The sequence below is a fragment of the Hirundo rustica genome, chromosome 7 (genome assembly GCF_015227805.2).
Source record: "Hirundo rustica isolate bHirRus1 chromosome 7, bHirRus1.pri.v3, whole genome shotgun sequence".
In the NCBI taxonomy this organism is placed as follows: Eukaryota; Metazoa; Chordata; class Aves; order Passeriformes; family Hirundinidae; genus Hirundo; species Hirundo rustica.
Window position 1 is genome coordinate 35069727 of NC_053456.1, and position 21181 is coordinate 35090907.

The 21181-nt window shown below is 51.5% G+C and overlaps 1 protein-coding gene across 1 annotated transcript; it reads right to left on the minus strand.

Annotated features, from left to right (window-relative positions):
* Nucleotides 1–27: 27 nt before the first annotated feature.
* LOC120755160 (aryl hydrocarbon receptor-like) lies at nt 28–19933 on the minus strand. The gene is given in 11 exon segments (XM_040069813.1): nt 28–211; nt 214–1760; nt 2138–2279; nt 2556–2665; nt 2982–3172; nt 3312–3454; nt 3563–3662; nt 3915–4004; nt 7605–7720; nt 16087–16274; nt 19838–19933. Coding segments are annotated over 11 exon segments (2715 nt in total). The 5' UTR covers nt 19879–19933; the 3' UTR covers nt 28–164.
* Nucleotides 19934–21181: the final 1248 nt, after the last annotated feature.

The following is a 21181-nucleotide window of genomic DNA, read 5'->3' on the forward strand; positions in this document are numbered from 1 at the left end:
GGATCTCACAGGCACAGGGGTCCTGCCTAGCTGAGAATGGAACTGATGGGCAGCCTGGGCCCTGCCCAGAGCATGTGGGTTCTGCTGCACCCACCTTCACAGGGAGAGCTGCTGCGCACCTTGAAACCAAGCCTGGTGAGGAGCAGGGTGCTCCAGGGTGGCTTTCAGCAGGGCAAGGCAAAGCACCTGACTGCTGGGGAAGGGGTACTTTAGCAGCATCCCTCAGGAAGCTGCTCTCATGCCTAAAAAGGCTGTTTCCATACTGGCACTCGGGCAGCACAACACAGTTCATCTGGTGGGCACTGGGATCCATGCTGGAGCTCAGCAGGAGCCCGCTGTGGTGCACTGGCCCTGCCCCATGGCTCCTCTGAGGAGCTGTTCCAGCCTGTGGGAGCCACAGCTGTGAGAACCACTTGTCTTCTCGGAGCACTGCCGGCTCCCCTTCCCAGGAAAAGCTGGGCTCTGCATGGGCTACCAGGGCCTGTTTGGGGAAACCGCCATACCCTGGCAGCTGCCTGGCTCCTAAGGGTGCATGGACAGCAGCCTCCACATCACAGAGGTTCCCATCCCTGGAGAACAAGGACTCATGCAAGCCCTGGGCAGGGCAAGGATCAGATTGGGAGAGGGGTGGCAACCACAGCCCGGCCCCGAGGGGGCTCTCAGGGCTGCCACCTGGCAGAGTTTGGGACTCCACGTTCATTCCTGCAGCTTCCAGCTCTTTTGGAGATACGGTTAGCCAAGCCTCTGATGGCCAACTGCCTAGGTTTGCCTGGAGGGGGACATTGTGCCACAGAGTCACCAATGTGTTTGAGTGCAACGGGGATGGGCAGCTTGAGCCCACCAGCTGGCACCCAGGCTGGCTCGGAGCAGCAGGAAGAATGTTACCTACAGGAGCAGAGAGGGTAGCTTCTGCCTGAAACACTTGGTTTGCCAGCTGAAGTGCCGCAGAGGATTTGCTGCTGGAGACGGGGACACCCAGCACAGTCCCTGCCACCGACCGGGCTGGGTTAAACAGGACTTGCTGCTCTGGCTGGGCAGAGCTGCCCACAGAGGTAACGGAGGATGCAGAGCCCACAGCCCCCTGGCCTCCCCGTGTGCCTGCTGCCCGGGGCTGTGCTGGGGCTGGGAACACTGAACCAGCTGCCCAGCAGTGCTGGAAGTGAGCCACAGCACTGTTTTCCTCATGGCAGCGTGGGAAGTCCAGGCTCTTCCCAGCACCCTCCTTGAAGAGTGTCTGCTCCACACAGGATGTCACCTTGGTGCCTGGCCTGTGGCCAAGCCCCTGAGCTGGCAGCTCTTCCTCTGCCCCTAGGCTGAGCAGAGCCTCCTCCCACTGTTGCAGCCCTGTGCTGTCCACGCTGAGGCTCTGGCAGATGTTTCCATCCACCTTGCTCTTCTCAAAGAGGGTTTCAATGACCACTGGGAAGGAGTCGCTGTCCTCCTGGGCACTGCTAACGTCCTCATTCTGGCTCAGCCCATCAGGCTCAGGGATGAAACCTGGTAGGGAGAACTGAGGCACGTTATCAGTGTGGGAATTGTATATGGATGCATCTTGCTTCATCATGGCCCCAAGGAGAGAGTTGGGGTCTACAAAGCGCAGCTCTGAGTTGGAGTTTGCTTGCACCTGCAACTCCTCCTGGGCTTGGAATGAGTCCAAGAAACCAGGAAGGTCATTCCCATACAAGACTGCTTCCCCCGTGGCAAAGCTGAAAGGCAGCTGCAGATTTCTCTTCCGGAGATGCTCCTCCCCTTCTTCATTCCTTCATTGTGGAGGCAAAAAGGGATGGAAACAGCATGAACAGCTCCTCCAGGCCAGGCAAAACCACTCTTCTGACAGCAAGGGGGGAACTCACAGCCCTGCCCTGGCTTTTCTAGAGGAAAAGGGGGCTGGATTGGGCTGGCTACAGGAGGGCTCTGAACCCTGTGGGGAGGTCTGCATGGCTCAGGGTAGGGCTGCTGCTCCCAGGCAGGAGCATGTCCACAACCACCTCCTCAGAGCCGTTTCACTCACACTACAGGAGGACAAATGCTGCAAAAGTGTCAATCCCAAGTACCCTTTCCTCCACCCTCATGGCCTCTGCATGCCTTGGGCAGCCCCCCACGCCCAGAGCAGCTGAAGGGGGCCAGCAATACTCACGACAGGGCTCGCTGGCGGGCAATGATGCAGTCGGGTCTGTCCCCTTTGTACACCAGCCGTGCATTGGCCTGCACCCACACCCAGCCGCCCCTCTTGGTCAGCAGCCGGAACACCGTCAGCCCGCTCTCCCCTGTCTTCATCACTGGGGCAGGGACACAAGTGCCACAGACAGAGTTCCTCCACACAGGCAGACAAATGACAGGCTCAAGACGCCACGAGGCTGAGCATCACCTCGTAGCCATGCTACGGGGGCAGGAGATGCAGGATGCTTCTCTCTCTGCCAGCTCCCCAAGCTCACCCAGGAGGAAGAGCCTTTATCACAGCTACTCCAGCTCCAGGACAAGGAGCAATAGTACACCCAGGCCAGAGTCTTGAGTGACCCCACAAACACATCCCCAGGCAGCCCCCCAGCACTCACTTCTCACGTGGTGTTCCGCGCAGTGCATCATGTCGGCCGCGTGCACAAACTGGTATCCGGACCCCCTCCTGCACAGCTCCACCTCCGTGTATCCCAGGACAACCTTGCCCCTGGAAACAGCACAGGAACGCAGTGACACCAGGGATGCATCCCCTACAGTTTCACCCCACTGGCCAGATCCCCACTTTGGAGCAACGCTCCACCCCAGGCTGAGCTGCATCCCCTGTTCCACAAAGAACACAAACCGCGGCAGACAAGGAGTGCTGGTGCCCTGTTAACCTGCTCCCCATGTTACTGGGGGCCTGCAGCAGCGGGACAAAAGCATCAGGTCACCGGAGCTGGGTCAGGTGTTCCTTGTCCCCACCTGCTCTAGTTTTCTGTCCAGAACCAGGGATTTTGCCATGGGGAAAATGAGAGATGCCTTACCGGGAATCACAGGCCATGGGAGTGAAGTCCAGCTTGTGCTTTGTCTGGAAAATCAGTGTCTTTGTCCGGAGCTCCATGATGGAGAGAGGCTGGAGGAGTGTGGCAATGGCAAAGAGAGCAACTGGAGACTTGTGTGCTGCTGATTTTTGCTGTCCGAGAAGGAACTTCAAGCGCCCACGGAAATTCAAGGCCTTACAGGGATTATAAAACATGAGTGTGAAGCAAACAGGGTGGTGGGCACTGATTGTGCTCTCATCCCTATGGGACACAAGTGGCTCTGGGGAAACATCCTGCAGGTACAGGAGGAGCAGAGCAGTGTCCCAGCATTACCAGGAATCCTGAGGAGTTATCCAGCAGGCAGCGGAAGCGGCAGGTGAAGCTCCTCTCCACGAAGGATTGCTTCTCAGCATGGAGGTGCTGCGGGCTGGACGTGGTGCTGCATCTGGCCTGCAGTGGCTGCTCAGGGGGAAAGGCTGGAAAATCAAAGAGAAAAGGAAGTTTTCCAAGCTGTGCTGCACACCCTGAGCTCATAGCTCAGAGCTGCTCGAGTGAAGCCCCGCAGGGATCACCCTGGCACTAACTGTCAGCAGCGTGCAGTGGAGTCCTGTGCAGCTGGTGGTGGAAGGTGGCCCTGTCATCTGCGTGGATCAGCTCATACACGCTCTGGTAGATGAGATCTGACTGGAATGACACAAGAGAATAGTGTCTGCTCCTGGACAGCCTGGCAGAGGTGTCTTGAGGAGGACGTAGTAAAACATTTCCCTTCCTGGGCACTGAAAGTGCAGGGATTGAGTGTAAAGAACAGGCAAACACCAGCTCCTTCCCCTGCCACAGGAGCTGCTGCCCTTTGGGAAGCTTTGCTCCCCACCTGCACCTCCTTCCTACACCAGGACTGCATGCATCTGTTTCCAGTGAGGAAAACATGGTGCTCACCTGGTGGAAGCCCAGGTACTCCTGCACAGTAGAGGAGATGTAGAAGATGTAGCCATCTCCGGTCACAGCGATGACAAATCCATTGAGTGCCTGAAAGCAAAAGTTCAGTTCAAAGCTATTCTTCACAGCTTCAACCTAGCTGCTGAATGCTGAAATCACCCAGCTGTTTTTTCAGCACCTAGGGGCAGGAAGGGACCTTCTTCCTCAACAAGGAGCCCCACAAAGAAGGACAGCACTTGCAAGACTCAGTTCTGTGCAGTTTTCCGTTCTCAGCACAAGCAACAATCCAAGCTGGACCAACCACTTTCTCCCAACCTCCCATGGAACTCTCACTGGAGGGCAGCTCCTGCATTAGGAGGGCTCAGCTAAGGAGAGGTTTCATAGAGGACCTGGAGCTGGTTTCCTCCTCTCCAGCTGGGAATAGCTACACTCTTCTGGGGGTCTGCTTTGGATACGATGATCCTTTCCAGCTCTGGATATTCTATGATTCTGGTGACCATTTCAGGCTGATTTCTCCCAAAAGCAAAGCACTGCACTAGATAGTACCTCATGCCCCCTACTCTTGACTGTGATATGTTTATTAGTGAATAGAAGGAGAGAAATTAGGAAAAGAACACCCTAAATGGAAACCTAGTGTATAGATCCAGCTTGCTGAGGGACCAGTCCCTTCCCTTTGTGTGCTACAGCCTCCAGAGCGACCCTGAGTCAGTTTTCTGCAGATCAAAGTATATGCTTAAAATGATCTTTGTGGAGAGGAATAAAAGCCAGCAGGCAGCTCAGCGGGGGGATTTCTGTCACAATAACACCTCATAAGCTCTCCATATGCCTTCAATCACCCCAGCCTGCCAACGCTCTCGTGGCTCAACAAATTGCCATCATATGGTCCGAGTCCAAAGCCCTGAGGAGTGCTGGGGAGCAGCTCCATGCTGGGGCTCCTGGTATCCAGCTGCTCTTCCGTGACTGTCACACTCACACACAGCTGAGACCGTGGGGGAGCTTGTGTGGTCTGGGATTCACTGCCAAAACTCACACTGAGCTCCCAGGAGTCACTGCCCTGCCAAAACCCCACATGGAGGCTCCTGCTGAAGGTCTGCTCACACTGCCTGCAGGAGCAGGGCTGAAGCGAGCAGTCAGGCTTAAAGAGAGACAAGCATCCATCTGCTGGTGTTTGGAGAGGTGGGAGGACTGAAGGCCCAGAAAGCCTACAAGAGAGCTGGAGAGACATGGAGGGACAGGACAAGAGGGCTTCATGCTGCCAGAGGGCAGGGTTAGACGGCATCTTGAGAAGGAATCCTTCCCTGTGAGGACAGGAAGGCCCTGGCACAGGGTGCCCAGAGAAGCTGTGGCTGCCCCAGGATTCTGGAAGCGTCCAAGGGCATCTTGGGTGGGGCTTGGAGCAGCCTGGGATAGTGGAAGGTGTTCCTGCCCATGGCAGCTCATCACAAGATGAGCTTTAAGGTCCCTTCCCACCCAAACAATTCGGGGATTCTGTGAAAGCCCAGGCACAGGAGATGCCAAGATTGAAGGTCTTGCACCAACTCAACATGCAGCCCCAGGGAGCAGCATGTTCCTCAGCTGCTGTGCCCAGATGCTTGTTTCGCAGTCAACCTTTCCTTGTGACCTTTCCATGCCAGGCCTTTCCAGCTCACTTTTGATAGATGGCAGCCCAAACTAGCAGCATTGTGGGAGGCTGATTCACCAGCTCATCATGCTCCGAGCTTCACTGGCATCTATTTCATGAGACACACGTGGCCTTTCCACAAAGCAAAGCTCTCATTTCCCACTGTTTTTTTTTCCACCACTGTTTTCCAACATCCAACTGCTCTTCTTTTCTCCCCAACAACCTACAAACTGAGCTGGGCTTTTCCCATCCCAGGCAGGTTGTGAACTCATCCCTCACGCAATGCCCCAGGTAGGGCAAGGAGTTCCTGGGGGATGTTTTGTCACACAGCTCTAAACATTCTCCTCTTGACCTTTGCTAAAGATAATGAACCAACTCAGCACCTCAGGAACCATTCAGGGATCACCTTACACCACCATATGACATCCCTGAATCTCTTGGTTGGTGTGTTAGGTTGCAATGCAAGATGTAACCAGAAGTATGTGGGAACCCTAAAAATCCCCTCAGGGAAACTTCCAGGCTTTGCCCAGGGAAGATTTACCATAGAGGTTCCCTGCCTAGGTTGAAAGAGAAGACTTCCTTCATGTTGTCTTGCAGAACTACTTCTAATCAGCCCTGGACTGCTTCCTTCATTGGTCACTTAACCCTGACCTCCTCAGTTGTTCATCCCTCATCCCCCCATAGGTTTGCTGCCCCTTGTCCTGCCTCTGTACCACATCTTTACCCTCAGGTCACTGGCCACTGGACCCCATACTTAAGCCAGTGAAGAGCACATGGCTTGGTCTTCTGCCCATGATCCCTTTGGCATGCTGAAATAAACCATGCTGGAAATATCATATAGGAGGCCCTTCCTGTCTTTCCTCCGCTGAGGCATGTATGTGTGCTTGGACTTGAAATGGCTGTTCCTGTGGCCTGTTCTGAGCAGCTTCTGAAGGAGACGCTTCGAGAAGGTAGCAGCATTTTACAGTCCTGTCACAATGCTATAGAAGTATGCATTCTATTACCACCTGTTAAAACCAGATGGGGCAGCGTTCTTTATCTCTTCCATGACCCATCCCTCATAACTCTGGGGAGATCTTCTGTTAATGGGCCAGGTGTTACAACCAGGTGGGGCAGTGTTCTTTATCTCTTCTACGACCCATCCTCCCTCCAGGGAGATATCTGCTGTTAATGGGCCATCGAGTCTCACTGCATGACTGATAAAATTACATCATCCCATTGGGAGATGCTCTACCCAGCAGGAGGAGCCAAGCATTCCTACCTGGGTAAAAATCTGAGTCAAGAACACCAAGGCAGCCTGTTACCACTGGATTCCCAGACGAAGACTGGACACATCTCACCACCACTGGACCTTCAGAGGAAAACTACACTCTTCTACAGGATCATTCCTGGATTCCCAGGCGAAGACTGGACACATCTCACCACCACTTGACCTTCAGAGGAAAACTACACCCTCGTACAGGATCATTGCTTCAACAGAACCACATCTGTCACTCCACGAGGACTTGACTAGACTGCTACCAACACCCTGACCAACAAGGTGTCAGGCTGTATTCTGACTCTGTCAATGTTTTCTATCTGTTTGTTTGGTTTTTTGGACTACTAATTATTCATTAATAAAGAACTAAGTTCTTTAATAAAGAACTGTTCATTAATAAAGAACTGTTATTCCTATTCCCATATAGGAAAAGTCCTGAGAGTTCCTTAATTTTAAAATTATAATAATTTGGAGAGAAAGGGTTTATATCTTCAAGGAAGGCTTCTGCCTTCCTTAGCAGACACCTGTCTTTCCAAACCAGGACAATTAGGATGGAGCTTGTGTCCATGAGATTTAACATAATCAAAGGGGCAGCAAATTGAAGTGGGATGAGGAGGAACGGTGGGAATGAGGATCTGGACCCATCCCAGCCAGGCAGTGTCACTGGTCTCTGTCCCCAGGAATTCAGCGCCTGCAGAAATCACAGTGAAGCAGCTCTGGGCAAGGCAGGGTCTCCTCTTGCTCCACAGATAGGACCACAACCTCCAGAGCTGCTTGGGGCTGCCCAAATGATCAAGCCACAGCACAATACCTGGAGCAGCAGCTCGCCCTCAGGAAACAGCTCCCTGTCAGCCTTCGGCTCCATCCATCTGTCCCCTCCTGGGACTCTGGGCTGATCCAAGCAGTTGCCATCCTTTGGAACTGTAGCTGCAAGTGAGAAGGCAAGCAATTAGCGTAAAAGGGGCAAGCCAGGAGCCTGCCCCCCTCCCCTCCACCCCAGGGCTGTTCATGCAGCTACTGGATGCCCATGGACGCAGCATGGAGGAAGGTGAGAACATTAATGGGAACTGGCACAGAGCCCACTTACAGAGCCATGCCCAGCTTGCCCGAGGCTTCCTCCAAGAGATTCTTTCCCTTGCTTGATCCCATTTCTGGGACACCTCACTCCTGCCAGGGTGTGAGGCAGAGATGCAAAGGACAGAGGGGGACTGAGTGCTTCTGGGCTGCCCAGACTGGAGAACACCAAGCACCAAAGCCAGGATGCTTCTGGTTAGAGCCTGGCAGAGCTGGAGTTGGCTTCCAGGACCCCACTGGGGTGCTCTGTCTGCTCTGCTGCCCTTCAGGTTTGAAGAAAGACACAGGCAAACCTTCCCAAAGCACCTGAAATGCCATCAAAGCACCCATATTTGTTTTCTCCCTTCCACCTTTGGCTGCTTGGAAGCAGATCAAGAGCTGGTGGCCATGGCATTCCCGGTGATACCCGAGAGCTCTCAGCTCCCAGGAATTGCTGCCATGATCTCCCCAGGCTGATTCAGGAGCTGCCTCATGCTTCAGCACTGGATGCCTTCAAGGCAACACCCCTGGGTGCAGCCGGCACGAAACCTCCTGCTGCCCTGCTCCTGGCTTGTGGGACCTCAAGCTTTGCAGGACTCACACAGAACCGGCTGTTTAGGGAACAGGAATGAGGACAGAGGCTCCTAGGGACATCCCCAGTGTAGTCCTTTATCTGCTGATTATCACTGAAAAAACTCAATCCAAGCTCAGCCACCAGCAAAATGATGATTTTCAAAGGCACGTTTTTGTGCCAGCTCACAGAAAAAAAAGAAAAAAAAGAAAACAAACAAACAAACAAAAAACCCCAAAAAACACAAACAAACAAAAAACAAACAAAAAACCCCACAAACCAAAACAAAAACCAAACCAAACCATAGAAAAGCTTAAAATAGCTTCCTTGTAGGAACCACCCCACCTCTGCCCCCACCTCCAGCTCTTGCAGCTCCCTGAGGTCCAACAGAACTCACATACCCTGTGTAATTCACATCCCAGCAGAGAGTATTGCCTGCCCCGTCTCAGCCCTGGATGTCAGATGGCACTGGATCCAAAGGGAGAAGATCCTTTCAATGTTGGAAATGAAGTAGAGCCTCAAACCATCCCACACCTGACCATACATTTTATTTTCTCCATGGCCGAAGTTCTCACTTCACCACTGAAAGGTTTTGAAAGTTTGTTTGGTTTCTTCCCTGGTAACACCCAATTCAAAGCCAAAACAATTTAGAATCTAAAGTTGTTTCCCATACAACTGCTGATCTGGGACATTTTGCTCTTCAGCAAACCATCAACATGCAAAAGCATTTCCCCTGATGGATTGGCACATTTGAATTCAGAACAAATTCGGAGTCAAAGCATCCCTGGGATGTATTTATACCTGGAGCCTGAGTGCCAACAAGCACCCACCCATGGAGGCTATCAGCAGCCAGGGCATGGATACAGTAGGGTTAGGGTAATCAGCTGCAGGTCTAGCATAAGGTGACACAAACAGCAGTGGAGAGGGTGCTCTGGAACAGAGTCAGCCTCCATCTCCATCGCTGGCAGACCTGGGATACTTCTTCCTCCCCCAAATCATCAGCACTTCTTGGAGATGCTCAGGCAGCATCTCCACCTTCTCCATCAGCTACAGCTTTTGCTCTTTTCCATCCTGTGCTGTCAGACCAGCCTCCTCAGGGGATGTGAGACCTCTGGGAAAGGTAGGGAAAGATGAGATTCAACAGGGAGACACCAAACAAAAAGCCTCCTCACATGATTGCTGTGTGATCCTGAAGGAAAAACGTCTCATCTGGACCACATGGCTTCAATTTGCACTTCATGGAGCGTAATAGTTTCAAAATGAAACATCGATTCTTGTTTAAAATTTGATTTCTTTTGAAGGGCTGGCTCCTCTCTAAAACATTGAAATGAGGCAGGCTGGCAGGGGATTTCAAAAAGAAACAAGTTCTTCCAAAATAGAGCTCCAAAAGGGCACAGAACTTTTTGAGAGCATGCACATCCTGAGAGCATTTGTCTCCAGTTCTCTCTCTCCCACTGTCCACCAGCAGCATCTGCAAGAAAAGCTGAGGAGAGCTGCTGTGGCTTTCAGAATCCAGCAGGAAATACCCATTTTGTGCTTTCCAGCAAAATTTCTTCACCTCTCCCACTGATCTTAGCAGATCTTAGCTGATCTTTAATCTCCCACCAAAGGTACTCACTTCCCCTTCTCTCAAACACAGAACAGTCCATTTCTGCACAGCTGAGCTCAAAAATCCTCCAGAATCTGTCTCCCATGGAACACAGCTGACCTTGGGAGAAGGTCTGGAGCATGGAGAGAGGAGAGGGAACTCAAAGAGATGTTGTCTGCCACAAAAGCACTGGTGGCGTGGAGCCGCTGGTGATCACCCAGTGCTCACCATCCAAAGGGGCAATGGTGCTCCTGTGGCTCTCCTCCTCCAAACAGGTTGCTGCACTCATCCTCACTCAAACTGCTGAGAACCATTTGGATTCGGAGCAATCCCAAGAGAAACCCAAGCACTTCCAGGTAGAGGAGTCCAGGCCCATGAAACCACCAGGGGTACAGAGGCTATTCCCCGTCACCTTTTGACTTGGAAAGGAAAACCCAACATTTTAATCACATTCCAACCCATTTAAAACACGGGAAACCTCATGGGAGGAAGGGATCACTCCTGAAACATCCTCCTTGCCTGAGACAAGACAGGAAGATGCCACTTTCTGGAATCCCACCCGAAGCCATGGATCCTCCGCCTGCTGATGCCACGTCTCCAAGGGCTCAGTGGCTAACATGGACTGGAAACAGTGGCTGGCAGGAGGAGGAGGAGACCCCCACTGGCTGCCAGGCAGGACAAAGCAGGTGAAGAGCTGTATTAAAAGCTGGCTAATTCATCCTACTTAACACACTCCTTCTAATGGAGCAGTTAGGACTCCCATACAAAGCAGCTGAGACCACAAATTAATGGGATTAAAGGAAATGGGTCCAACATATATCCAAGCTATAATATACCCACAACAACAGAAGTAACTCGGTAAAAGGAAAAGGCACTTCTGCTGTTTGTGCCCAGTTTTTCCCATCTCCTGCAGTGCATCTTGGGACAATTAATGGGAATTAAAATGTGGATGTGGTGCTTAGGGACATGGGTTAGTGGTGGGCTTGACAATGCTGGGTTAATGGTTTGACTTGATGATCATAGAGGTCTTTTCCAAGCTTAATGATTCCATAATTCTATGAAAAAGCCATGCCAAAAGCCGTCTGCAGTTACCAGGCAAGTCCCAGGCATCTGCTGGAGCAGTGTGGTGATCAGCTACATTTTCAAAGTGCTGGGACAGAGGCTGGGTGTAATTTTTAAGACAGGAGGGCGAAATCCAGCTCTGTCATGAACCCCAACATCAGCCAGAACACCGCAGGTTTCCTGCTGCTAGTGAGATCCCCAAAGACTGCAATGCTTTCACTCAGCCAGGGAAGATGCCAGACAGGATCAGTAGTTTCCAGCATCAATGAATCAGGACGTGCCCCTATGGGTTGGCTTTCTTGCCTCTGCAAGGAGGTTCCTAAGCCCTGCAATGGAGGAAAAACTTCCAGCAGGAGAAAGAAGGAAAAAGGAGCAAAGTCATCTTAATCTCTTCACTTTTTTGCCCACCACATTCCCAAAGAGAAACATGGCAAGGCAGCCATGGAGGCTGAAACACATCCCTTGCCTCTGGCATGGATTTGGAGCTGAAAATAAAAGGGTATTGGTAACAACCCCAGAATCAGATCTGCTCTCACAGACTGGGTTACACTGGGGGGAGTTGACAAGCTTCACCCATGGTAAACACTTCACTATGAACAGGCTCCAGAGGTGCCTGGCATCCAAAAACCAGGAGCTCTCAGCTCTTCCAGCAACACTAAGCCACACACAGCCATTTTCCCCTTGGATGTGACCCAAAACCCTGTCAAACTAGCACCAACCTTTGCCTCAGCTGTTTAACAAAGGCATGGTGCCAAGCAGAACAGGCTCGTGCCATCCAAGTGAAACAGACAAATGCCAAACTCACAGATTATTAGGAAAAGTCACTCAGTGTTTTCTAAGGAGCACAGAAATGCCCTGGGGAGCGCTGGCATCCCCAAGTCCACACCAGCCTCCAAGCTGCTGCTGCAAACCGTCATTCCACGCAGTCCTGCAGTATCTTGCCCAGGGACTGATTTGAGCTTGACTCCTTTCACTGCCCCAGTTACTTCAGGCCCAGACCCCTGCAGCTCTGGCCCATGGTAAAAACAAACAACAAGGAGATGAATAAAAAAGCTAATTTAGTGCTGATTGCAGCGAGATTACCTGCTGCCAGCTGCCCTGCAGCAGAGCACCGGGGAGGGAACTGGGAGTGTCTTGGTTTTGAAAGACAGTTGTCTGCCAGGGAAAGCTAGAGCATCCCTTGGAATGGAGAATGTAAACCCCCTCCCCTCCAAATTATTATAATTTTGCAATTAGGGGCTTTCAGACAAAGATATGGGAACAGGAGTAACAGTTCTTCACTAGGAATATTAAAAATAAAAAGGAAAATACAAATGTACTAGTACCAAAAAAACAAGCAAGGAAGAAAACAAAGATCCTGGAAAACACTCTGACAGAGTCAGGGATAAGACCTGGCACCCTCTTGGTCAGGGTGGTGGAAGAAGTCCAAATAAGTCCTCCTGGACTAACAGATGTGGTTCTGTAGAGTAGAAATGGTCCTGTAAAAAATCCAGTGGTGGTGAGATGGGTGCGGTCTTCCTCCAGGAATCCAGTTGAAAAACAGGAATACCTTGCGTCCTTCAGTCCCAGTTTTTATCTAGCTGGGAACAGCTGGCTCCTCCCCCACTGTGTGGAGCATCTCCCAATGGGATGATGGAATGTGTCATGTCATTGGTGGGCCCCAATGGCCCCTTATCAGAAGATGTCCCCCTGGAGGATGGTGGGGTGGTGAAAGAGATAAGAAACACTGCCCCACCTGGGTTTAATGGCTGGACCATTATCAGGAGGCATCCTCCTCCTTCCCTGCTGGAGGGGCAAGAGAAGGACAAAACATCTCTCAAAAAAACCAGCCTTCGAGAGATGAAATAGAATACACATTTCTAGGTTACATAATCCAATACAGTGAGGAACAGCGCCAGAGGTGGGAAAAGACCTGATGAGACCTCCTAAACTCAGCCCCTGCTCCAGCCAGGTCGGCTGGATGGGAGGTAGCCCACTGTGCACTGTTTGCTAGGAACTGTTAGATATCTCAAGCTTTGCCAGACTTCAGACTCTGGTCTCATACCACAACAGGGTTTTCCACGGGTTCTGAAAGAGATTGGGTTAGGTTGGATGTTGGGAAGGAATTCTTCCCTGTGAGGGTGGTGAAGGCCTGGCACAGATCACCAGTGCAGCTGTGTATACCCCACCCTGGAAGAGTTCCAGGCCAGGTCGGCCAGGGCTTGGAGCACCCTGAGATAGTGGGAGCTGTTCCTGCCCATGCCAGGGGGTGGCACTGGATGAACTTCCTTCCAACCCCAACCAGTCTGGGACTCCGTGATCCTCTCTCTTGCAGATCTCCCTGTCTGGCGTCCTAGAAGAAGGCATGGCAGCACATTCCCTAATCACACCCTCTCCACCTCAGAGAGCATTTTAAGCCCCATTTTCTTGTTCACCTTTGGCAGGGGCACATCTGCACCCCCAACATCTGCTTCCTCTGTTACAGGAACCACAGGAAACAAACCCCAGCACAGCTCTCCAGCTAGCTGGAGGTTTTCCAAACCATTCAGCACTAAAATCCATCCAAGCTTTCATGAGATCTCTCTCTTTGCAGCAAGTGGGGCTCCTGTCTCACCAGAGAGCCCAGAGCATTGTAGCAGTTGGCAACATAGATACAAGCTTTTCTCCTTGGGCACTTGCTCTCAAAGAGACAGGGATCAGCACAGTCACTCCAGATTTGTCTGGGAGACTGTCAGATACAGGTCCAAGTAGCAACCACTGCAAATTGGTTTGCAGACGGAGCTCAGCACAAGTCTGGCAGTGAGATTCAGACACTATTTACGTGACTGACAAAGACTTGAAAGTGCCTTTAAGGCAGGCTGTGATAGCACCAGAGCTGTCACCGCTACCCAGCATTGCTCACAGGCTGGGCCTGATGGGCAAAATTGGGGAGACCAAGCCCTGAGCCCCCTGATTTTGCACAGGGAAGACTAAGATCCCAGGCAGCAGAGAACTGTGCAACACCTGCAGCATTTGCCCCAGGGCACAGAGGAATTACAGATGTGCACAGAGGTACAGATGGAGCTCCAAGAGCTTCCCTCTCTAGGCCCAAAGCTTGGCATTTTCAGCGAACTACTAATTAGTCTGGTTTCTCATTAAAGCACAGACAGAGCAGAACATTTAAAAGCAAAAGCAGATTCAAAGGATAATGCAGTGGGTCACTACCCTGCAATGGAAACCAGGATCCCACGCAGATGACAAGCCCCTTTCCTCATATCCATTGTGCAGCAGGCACTGACACCAGCACCCAAATCCACTGTAGCTGTTCTCTGCTCTGTCCCACCCCAAACACTGCCTCAGCCCCTGACGCCAGGCTTCCTACACCCCATTAAAGAGGTCTGTTCCCAAGCCAGAGGCACACAGTACCCACACCTCAGAAATAGCAGAGAAGATGGAGAAGGCTGGAAGCCTCTTAGATTTCTCCTGGTGTTAGCTGCAGACAACACCGGGAAGCTCTACTCTATGGCTGGAGAAATGCACCACAAGGGAAAAAAGAGCCTCAGGGCATCACCCTGAGCCCACTGCGTAACTGGTCTCTCAATTGTCTGGAGATAAGGCAATTACCACTCTATGAAAACATCCATCTCTCTCCTGCCTGGAGATAAGGCTAGGGTTGGGCTGTGGATGGGGAGAGGATAGGGATGCTCACAGGGTGATGCCATGCTCTCCTGCTGCAGGAGAGGAGCCTGCATGAAGCACAGGACAGCAAACTCGAGGCAGAAAGCAGCACACGAGGGGTGCCACCGTGTCCCCCCAAAATGCCTGACAGGACACACCAGCAGCAGGCTGCTGTGACCTGCAGCTGGCACAGGTCCTCCTCAGGCATGCCTGAGACCCAGGCATACCCTGATGAATCTGGGATAATCTGAAGTCAAACTAGATGAACTTCAGGGCAGAGCAAGGGGAAGGAGCTGGAAATCACAGGCAAGTGGCCAGATGGGAATAACTGTCCTGGCAGAATGGGGCTCCAGAACCCCTGCAATGCCAAATGCTTTTCCAGAGCAGCTCTCATGCTGGGAAACACATGCTGAGCACATCCAGAGGGAACCAGCTCCTGCTTGGAGGCACAGGTCCCATCTGGAGAGTTTGGCACAGGAGTATCCTCCTGGAGCCCGGCACCCCAGCTGGAGAGGACCCTGGGAGAGCCCAGTGGAGTGGGCATGAGGGAAAAGCCACGGGAGCCAAGTTTATCCAGTCTACAGCAGGGAGAAGACACAATAGGAGACTCTAAATATAAAATGCTGCTGCTGCCTTCCTGCCCCACATGTTATGCCTTCCCCAGTATCCATCACCCATTCCATCAGGCCCAAGTCACTGGAGAGAGAACATGTCCCCATTCGCATGTGCTGGTGACTCCTGGGTGTGGTGACTCCCTCCAACCAGGCTCTGCACCATATATAATGTTGTAATTTATTAAACATACTGTAACTGTAATAATAATAATAATAATAATAATAATAATAATAATAATAAAGGGTTGAAGAAGAATTGGTAGGGAGGAAGAAGGAATATGGAATAAATATAAGAATACCAGATATGGAATAAATAAGGAAACACAGAATATGAAATATAATAAAAGGGAACATGTAAGATATATGACGAACATTCAATTACTTCATTAATTTAATTTTAAATTGCCATTCCAGTTAGATGAGGGCAATGTTGCTGTTCAACAAGACACACTGCTTCACCCACCTCTTCTTCTCCACGGGGTGATGGAAGTGCAACACAGGAAGGGTTCTGAACATAAAGGATGGCTGCTAATGAGATGGAGCAATTTTGCAGGAGGTCTCAGCTGCTGGGCAGGCCCCCAAGCTTCTCTCTCCATCCATGGTGACATTTTCCTGCCTGTATCAACATCCAAGGGCCTGCTCCCACAACTCACCATCATGCTCCCTTCAGGAAACACAACTTCCCATCCCAAAGTTTGGGGTGGGACACAAGCTGTGTGGCGGGGATTGACCTCAGGGGCTTTTCCCCGCTCCCAGCACGGACACTCACCCGTCAGGTAGCTCTTCACCTTCAGGTAGCCCACGGCCAGCCGGAGGATGGAGAGTTTATCCAGCCTGGAGCGCACATCCTCGGGGAAGGGCAGCAGCCCTGTCAACTTGTTCAACTCCTGGTTCAGCCGGTCCCGGTGCCGCTTGGAGGGGTTGGACTTCACACCCTCGGGGGGGGTTGGTTTGGGGCTGGAAGAGGCAGAGGAGAGGTTAATCAAACTGGGATTGTACAACTGGCTCTTTCCAAACCCAGCACTGGCTTCGGGGCAGCCACAAGAGTGAAATGGTTAAGATTTTTCCACACACACCCTGCTCCTCTTAGAAATCACAGAATCACGGACTGGTTTGGGTTGGAAGAAATCTTAAAGCCCATCTTGTTCCACCTCCTGCCGTGGGCAGAGACACCTTCCACTATCCCAGGGTGCTCCAAGCCCTGTACAACCTGGCCTGGAACACATCCAGCCATGGGTCAGAATGAGATGAGCTTTAAGGGCCCTTCCAACCCAAACCATTCTGGGATTCTATGACTTAAACCAAGGGGTATCTCACAGGGTGGTTTAGGACATTGCACTTTGAAAAGAGTCTCTCTTTAAAATAAAAAAAACAATGATGAAAAGGCTTTGTTTTCTTCCAATATTTTGATTTCTGACCCTTTCAGATGGGCAATTCCAAATTAAACCAGCGTTTGATGCCAAACTTAGGCCCTAGGGACAACTCTCAGCCTGTAGAAGGAACAGTGTCCAGAAGAGCAGCCTGAAGCCTACATGAGGTCCAGTCTCTGTGAGCTGCAGTTATTTCACGCACCTGTCATGGGCTGGCCTAGTTTAGTTTTTAGTTAGGGAGGAATGTGGAGTGTTGCCCTGTCAGGATCTTGGAATTGTTTTAGAAATAACAGGGACCTATCAGAAGTTAGGTTGGGATATTAGCATCTGCTTTGACCACTGTATTGGATTATGTAACCCAGAAATGTGTATTCTATTTCATCTGTTGAAGGCTGTTTTTTTGGGGAGATGTTTTGTCCTCCTCTTGCTCCGCCAGGGGGGAAGGAGGAGGATGCCTCCTGATAATGGCCCAGCCATCACAGGTTGTGTCTCTCTCTATGTTGTTTGTAAGAAAGTTAACAGTTTGCAAATTAAGGGAAGAGTGTTTTGAAGTTTCATTTTGGTTTTGTTGTTGTTGTTGTTGTTTGGGTTCTTTTGTTTTTTTTTTTTTCAAATTTTTCATTCTCTTAGTGTGTGTTAATAAATTTTTTTTTCCTTTTTTTTTTTAAGCTTAAGCTTGCTTTGTTCCTCCTGATCCTCTTCCACAAAAAGAAAGTAAACACTAAGACCACTACACTAAATTTGACAACCAGAATTAGCGAATGTGAAACCACTACATTAACTGATGTTTGTGCCTAGTTTTAACTAAAACCACTACGCCATCTCAGCCAAAATCCCAGCACAGCAGTAAGAGCTCAGTTAATAACGTTAATGAGACTTGCATGTCACCCTGTGTCCTTCATTTTTTAATGCCAATCTCAATTTCGTAGCTCAAAGATGAACCCTTCAGTCCCCCCGCCCAGCTCTGTATCTCACTGGGCTGCATCCCCTAACATGCATCTCATTTGGTTTGATGTAATTTGTTTAACCACAAACTCACTCTCTGCATGAATCCTTGCTTCAGGAAGGAGCTTTGGATAACAGGATCTGCCAGTATTTAGCAGCAATTTAAACTCTCTCCTCTACCACCACTCTCCAATCTCATCTGGCAGGGCTGCTCGCATGTGTGACACGAGAGGAAATGAGCATTAAATGAAATGCACTGAGGTGCAGCTTAGAGAGAGATTGAGGGGTCTTTTAAGGCTGAATGGAAAATTGCAGCATTTCCTCAGGAAAACTCAAGCCTTCGGGGTTGTAAGAGCAGCATCAGGAGGGATATCCCCTCTCAGAGAGGCTGGCACAACCCAGCTCCAACTAACCCGCACAAGCTGGGTAAAACACACTGGCACCAGAGCTTTTACAAAGCTTAAACACTTTTGAAATCACAATCACACAACCAGAAGGAGAAAAATTAAAATAGTTTTCCTTTGATTAAAAAAAATAAAAAGGGGTTGAAGAAAATTTGTCTGAGATTCCTCAAATATCCTTTAAAGTTTTCTGTCTACTCATCCAAATCCAGCCCCAAATAGACAGAAGAGAAAATGACTGGGGATGAGCATGACAGTGGGTAAAACACTGAGGTAGAACAGAATCGTTGGGATAGCCTGGCCAAACACTGAAAATCTTCTGTCTGAGGCATACAGGGTAACACAGCCAGCAGCAAGCCGGCCCAAGGAGGACACCCCAACACCTCTGTTCCTGCACGTCCCAGCTACAGTACACAGGGTGCTCCATGGCCAGCCTTGAGAGGGGGATGCCAGTGAGGAAAACGCCTCATGGAAACAGTGAAGCTTGTTCTGGACATTTAAAACCTGTTTAAATTCCCTTCCCTTCGGCCCAGTGGTTATGAAGCACACTGTGCCACGGGGTTCATGGCGAAGCTGGAGACCCCTGTGCTGAGGGAAAGCTCAGCTCGCAGCAGGGCAATGGCTGTGTTGCAGCTGGCGTTTGTTTATCCCCAGCTGCTTTTTGAACGGGATCCCAGTAGGAAGTGTGTCCCTTCTGCAAGCTAGCAAGTACCAAGGGAGATTATTCCCGACAGTGGAATTTGCCTGAGCTGATCTATTGTCTTATTAATTCTTATTAACAGGGGTTTTTTTAGTAAATAAAAAGCCCTGAGCAAACTGCAAAGGGGCTGGAGAAGCCCCTCAGTCATCCTCCCTGCCCCCTCCAGCTGGCTGCACATCTTGCGGGCACCAGCCCTGCTCTGCCTGGCCTCTCTCAGCAGGATCCCGCGCCGAGAACTTGACCCATCACAGAGAAAAAAAGAATCTCTTCCCATTCCCAAGGCTGACCTTGCAGAACCAGGGAACGAGGGCCCTTCTGCTCCAAAGAGACACCTTCTCCCGCATCCTGAGCCAGACAAATCCAGCTCAAACCCTCAGGCTGGTATGCCAGACAGCTAGAATCACCACAGTTATCTTTCATGTTTACACAACAAGGCTCCCAAATAAATATCCAAGAGAGGTTCAGGGTCACCTCTCCACAGGTTTAAAGCGTTGATGCTCCCTCGTTCATCCCGGCCTTGGATTCAGCTCGTCTACGTCCTCCCCCACAGGCTCCCATAAATATATATCCACCTTTAGTTCCTATACACCTGGAAAAGCTGAGGTCAAACAGTCTGGTGGGACGCGGGAGCTAGGGAAGGCATGAGGGAGGCAGGAAACGCCGGGGACACACCGATGGGGATGTCATACAACAGCTACCGAGCAGCACAGTACTTAATAATTAAGGAATCGAGATGTTTTGGTAATTACTAATTGCAGTATGTTTGATTTAAGCGGGCACCTAAACACAGCCCGGACCACAAATCATTGCCGAGCAGCTCAAACTCTCTGGCGAGCTTCCTCTGCGGCATGCGGGAAAAGCATGTTTGGGATTTCTCTTCTCCCACCAGCGTGCCAGAGTCCGACACAGCGTTAGCTCCAATTAACCCTGATTAAAACAGAATAACCCAAGCATGCCGCTCCCTTTTGCTCCCCCAGCGCTCGCACCAGAGCGGCTCCAGGCACGTCCCCAGGACCAGTCGGGCTCCCGCTGCCTGGATTTCGCTCGCCCTGCCCAGTCCCACGCACGGGGGTGACCGGGGGGGAACCCCCTCGCTGCACCCACCTCCTGGGCACCGGCTTCTTCCTCTTCCTGCCGGCGTACATCCCCGGGCAGCAGCAGCGCCCACCGCAGCGGCGGCACCGCGCCCGGGGCGGGGCTCCGGGGCTCCGGGCCACCGGCACACGCCACGCCTCGGCCACGCCCTTGGGTGGCCACCGCGCCCAGGGGACACTGGCCGCGCCCCCGGGACACCAAATCCCGGGAAACACCGCCTCCGTGGGACGCCTCCCGGAGGGGACGGTAGATCCTGGGGAGCACTGTGCCCATGGAGCACTGTCCCCAGGTGACACCCTAGTCCTGCGAACACTGAGCCCCGAGGATCACCCTCAGAAGGGGACACCAAATCCTAGGAAATACCATGCCCCTAGGCCACAATCCTCAGGGGACACCAAATCCTGGAAAACACTGTGTCCACAAGCCACTCTTCCCAGGGGCCACCAAATCCTACAAAACACCATGACTGTGGACCAGTATCCTACAGGTGACAGTGAAATCCGTGGGCCACTATCCTCTGGGAACATTGGATTGTGGGAAATGCCGTGTCTTTGGGCCATTGTCCACAGGGCACAGCGAACACCATGGCCATGGGCCACCATTCCAGAGCCTGACCGCCTTGCTGGTGCACCTTCAGGAAAAACCAGCCTGTTCACTCCCACTTCACCTTTCCCTGAGTTAATGCTGCCCAAAGCTTTTTCTCTTCCCCCAAAAACCAGTTCCAGCTGCTGTGGTGAGGCCCTGGCACAGGTTGACCAGGGAAGCTGTGGCTGTCCCACCCCTGGAAGGGCTCAAGGCCAGGTTGGACAGGGCTTGGAGTGTCCAATGGGAATGGCTGCAGACAGAGCTGTTAAGGAGACCCCGACCCATCCTTTGTGGGTTGTTTGGTTGGTTTTTCAAGCTGTTTGCAAATTCCAGGGATAATTCCCTGAAATGCAACTTGATTGCTTCTTGCCAGGAGGCAAAGCAGAAGCTACTAATGTTGTCACAAATGTGCCAGGTTAGCAGAGCTGGCTGTCTCTTATCCCGTCTGCTCCCTAACCAGACTGTTCATTGTCCTGCTTGCTCCGGGTCCCACCTGTTCCCTATTCCACCCACTCCCTAACCCGGCTGCTCCCTATTTCCGCCTGTTCCCGGTCTCCCCTGCGGCCTATTTCACCTGTTTCCTAACGCACCCGCTCCCTAACCCGGCTGTTCCTTATCCCGCTGCTCTCTAATTCGGTTGTGCCCGGTTCCGCCTACTGCCTGTCCCTATTCCTAACCAGACTATTTCCTGTCCCACCTGCTCACTAATTCGGCTATTCCTTGTCCCGCCTGGCGCCCGTTCCCCGTGTTCTTTAACCAAGCTGTTCT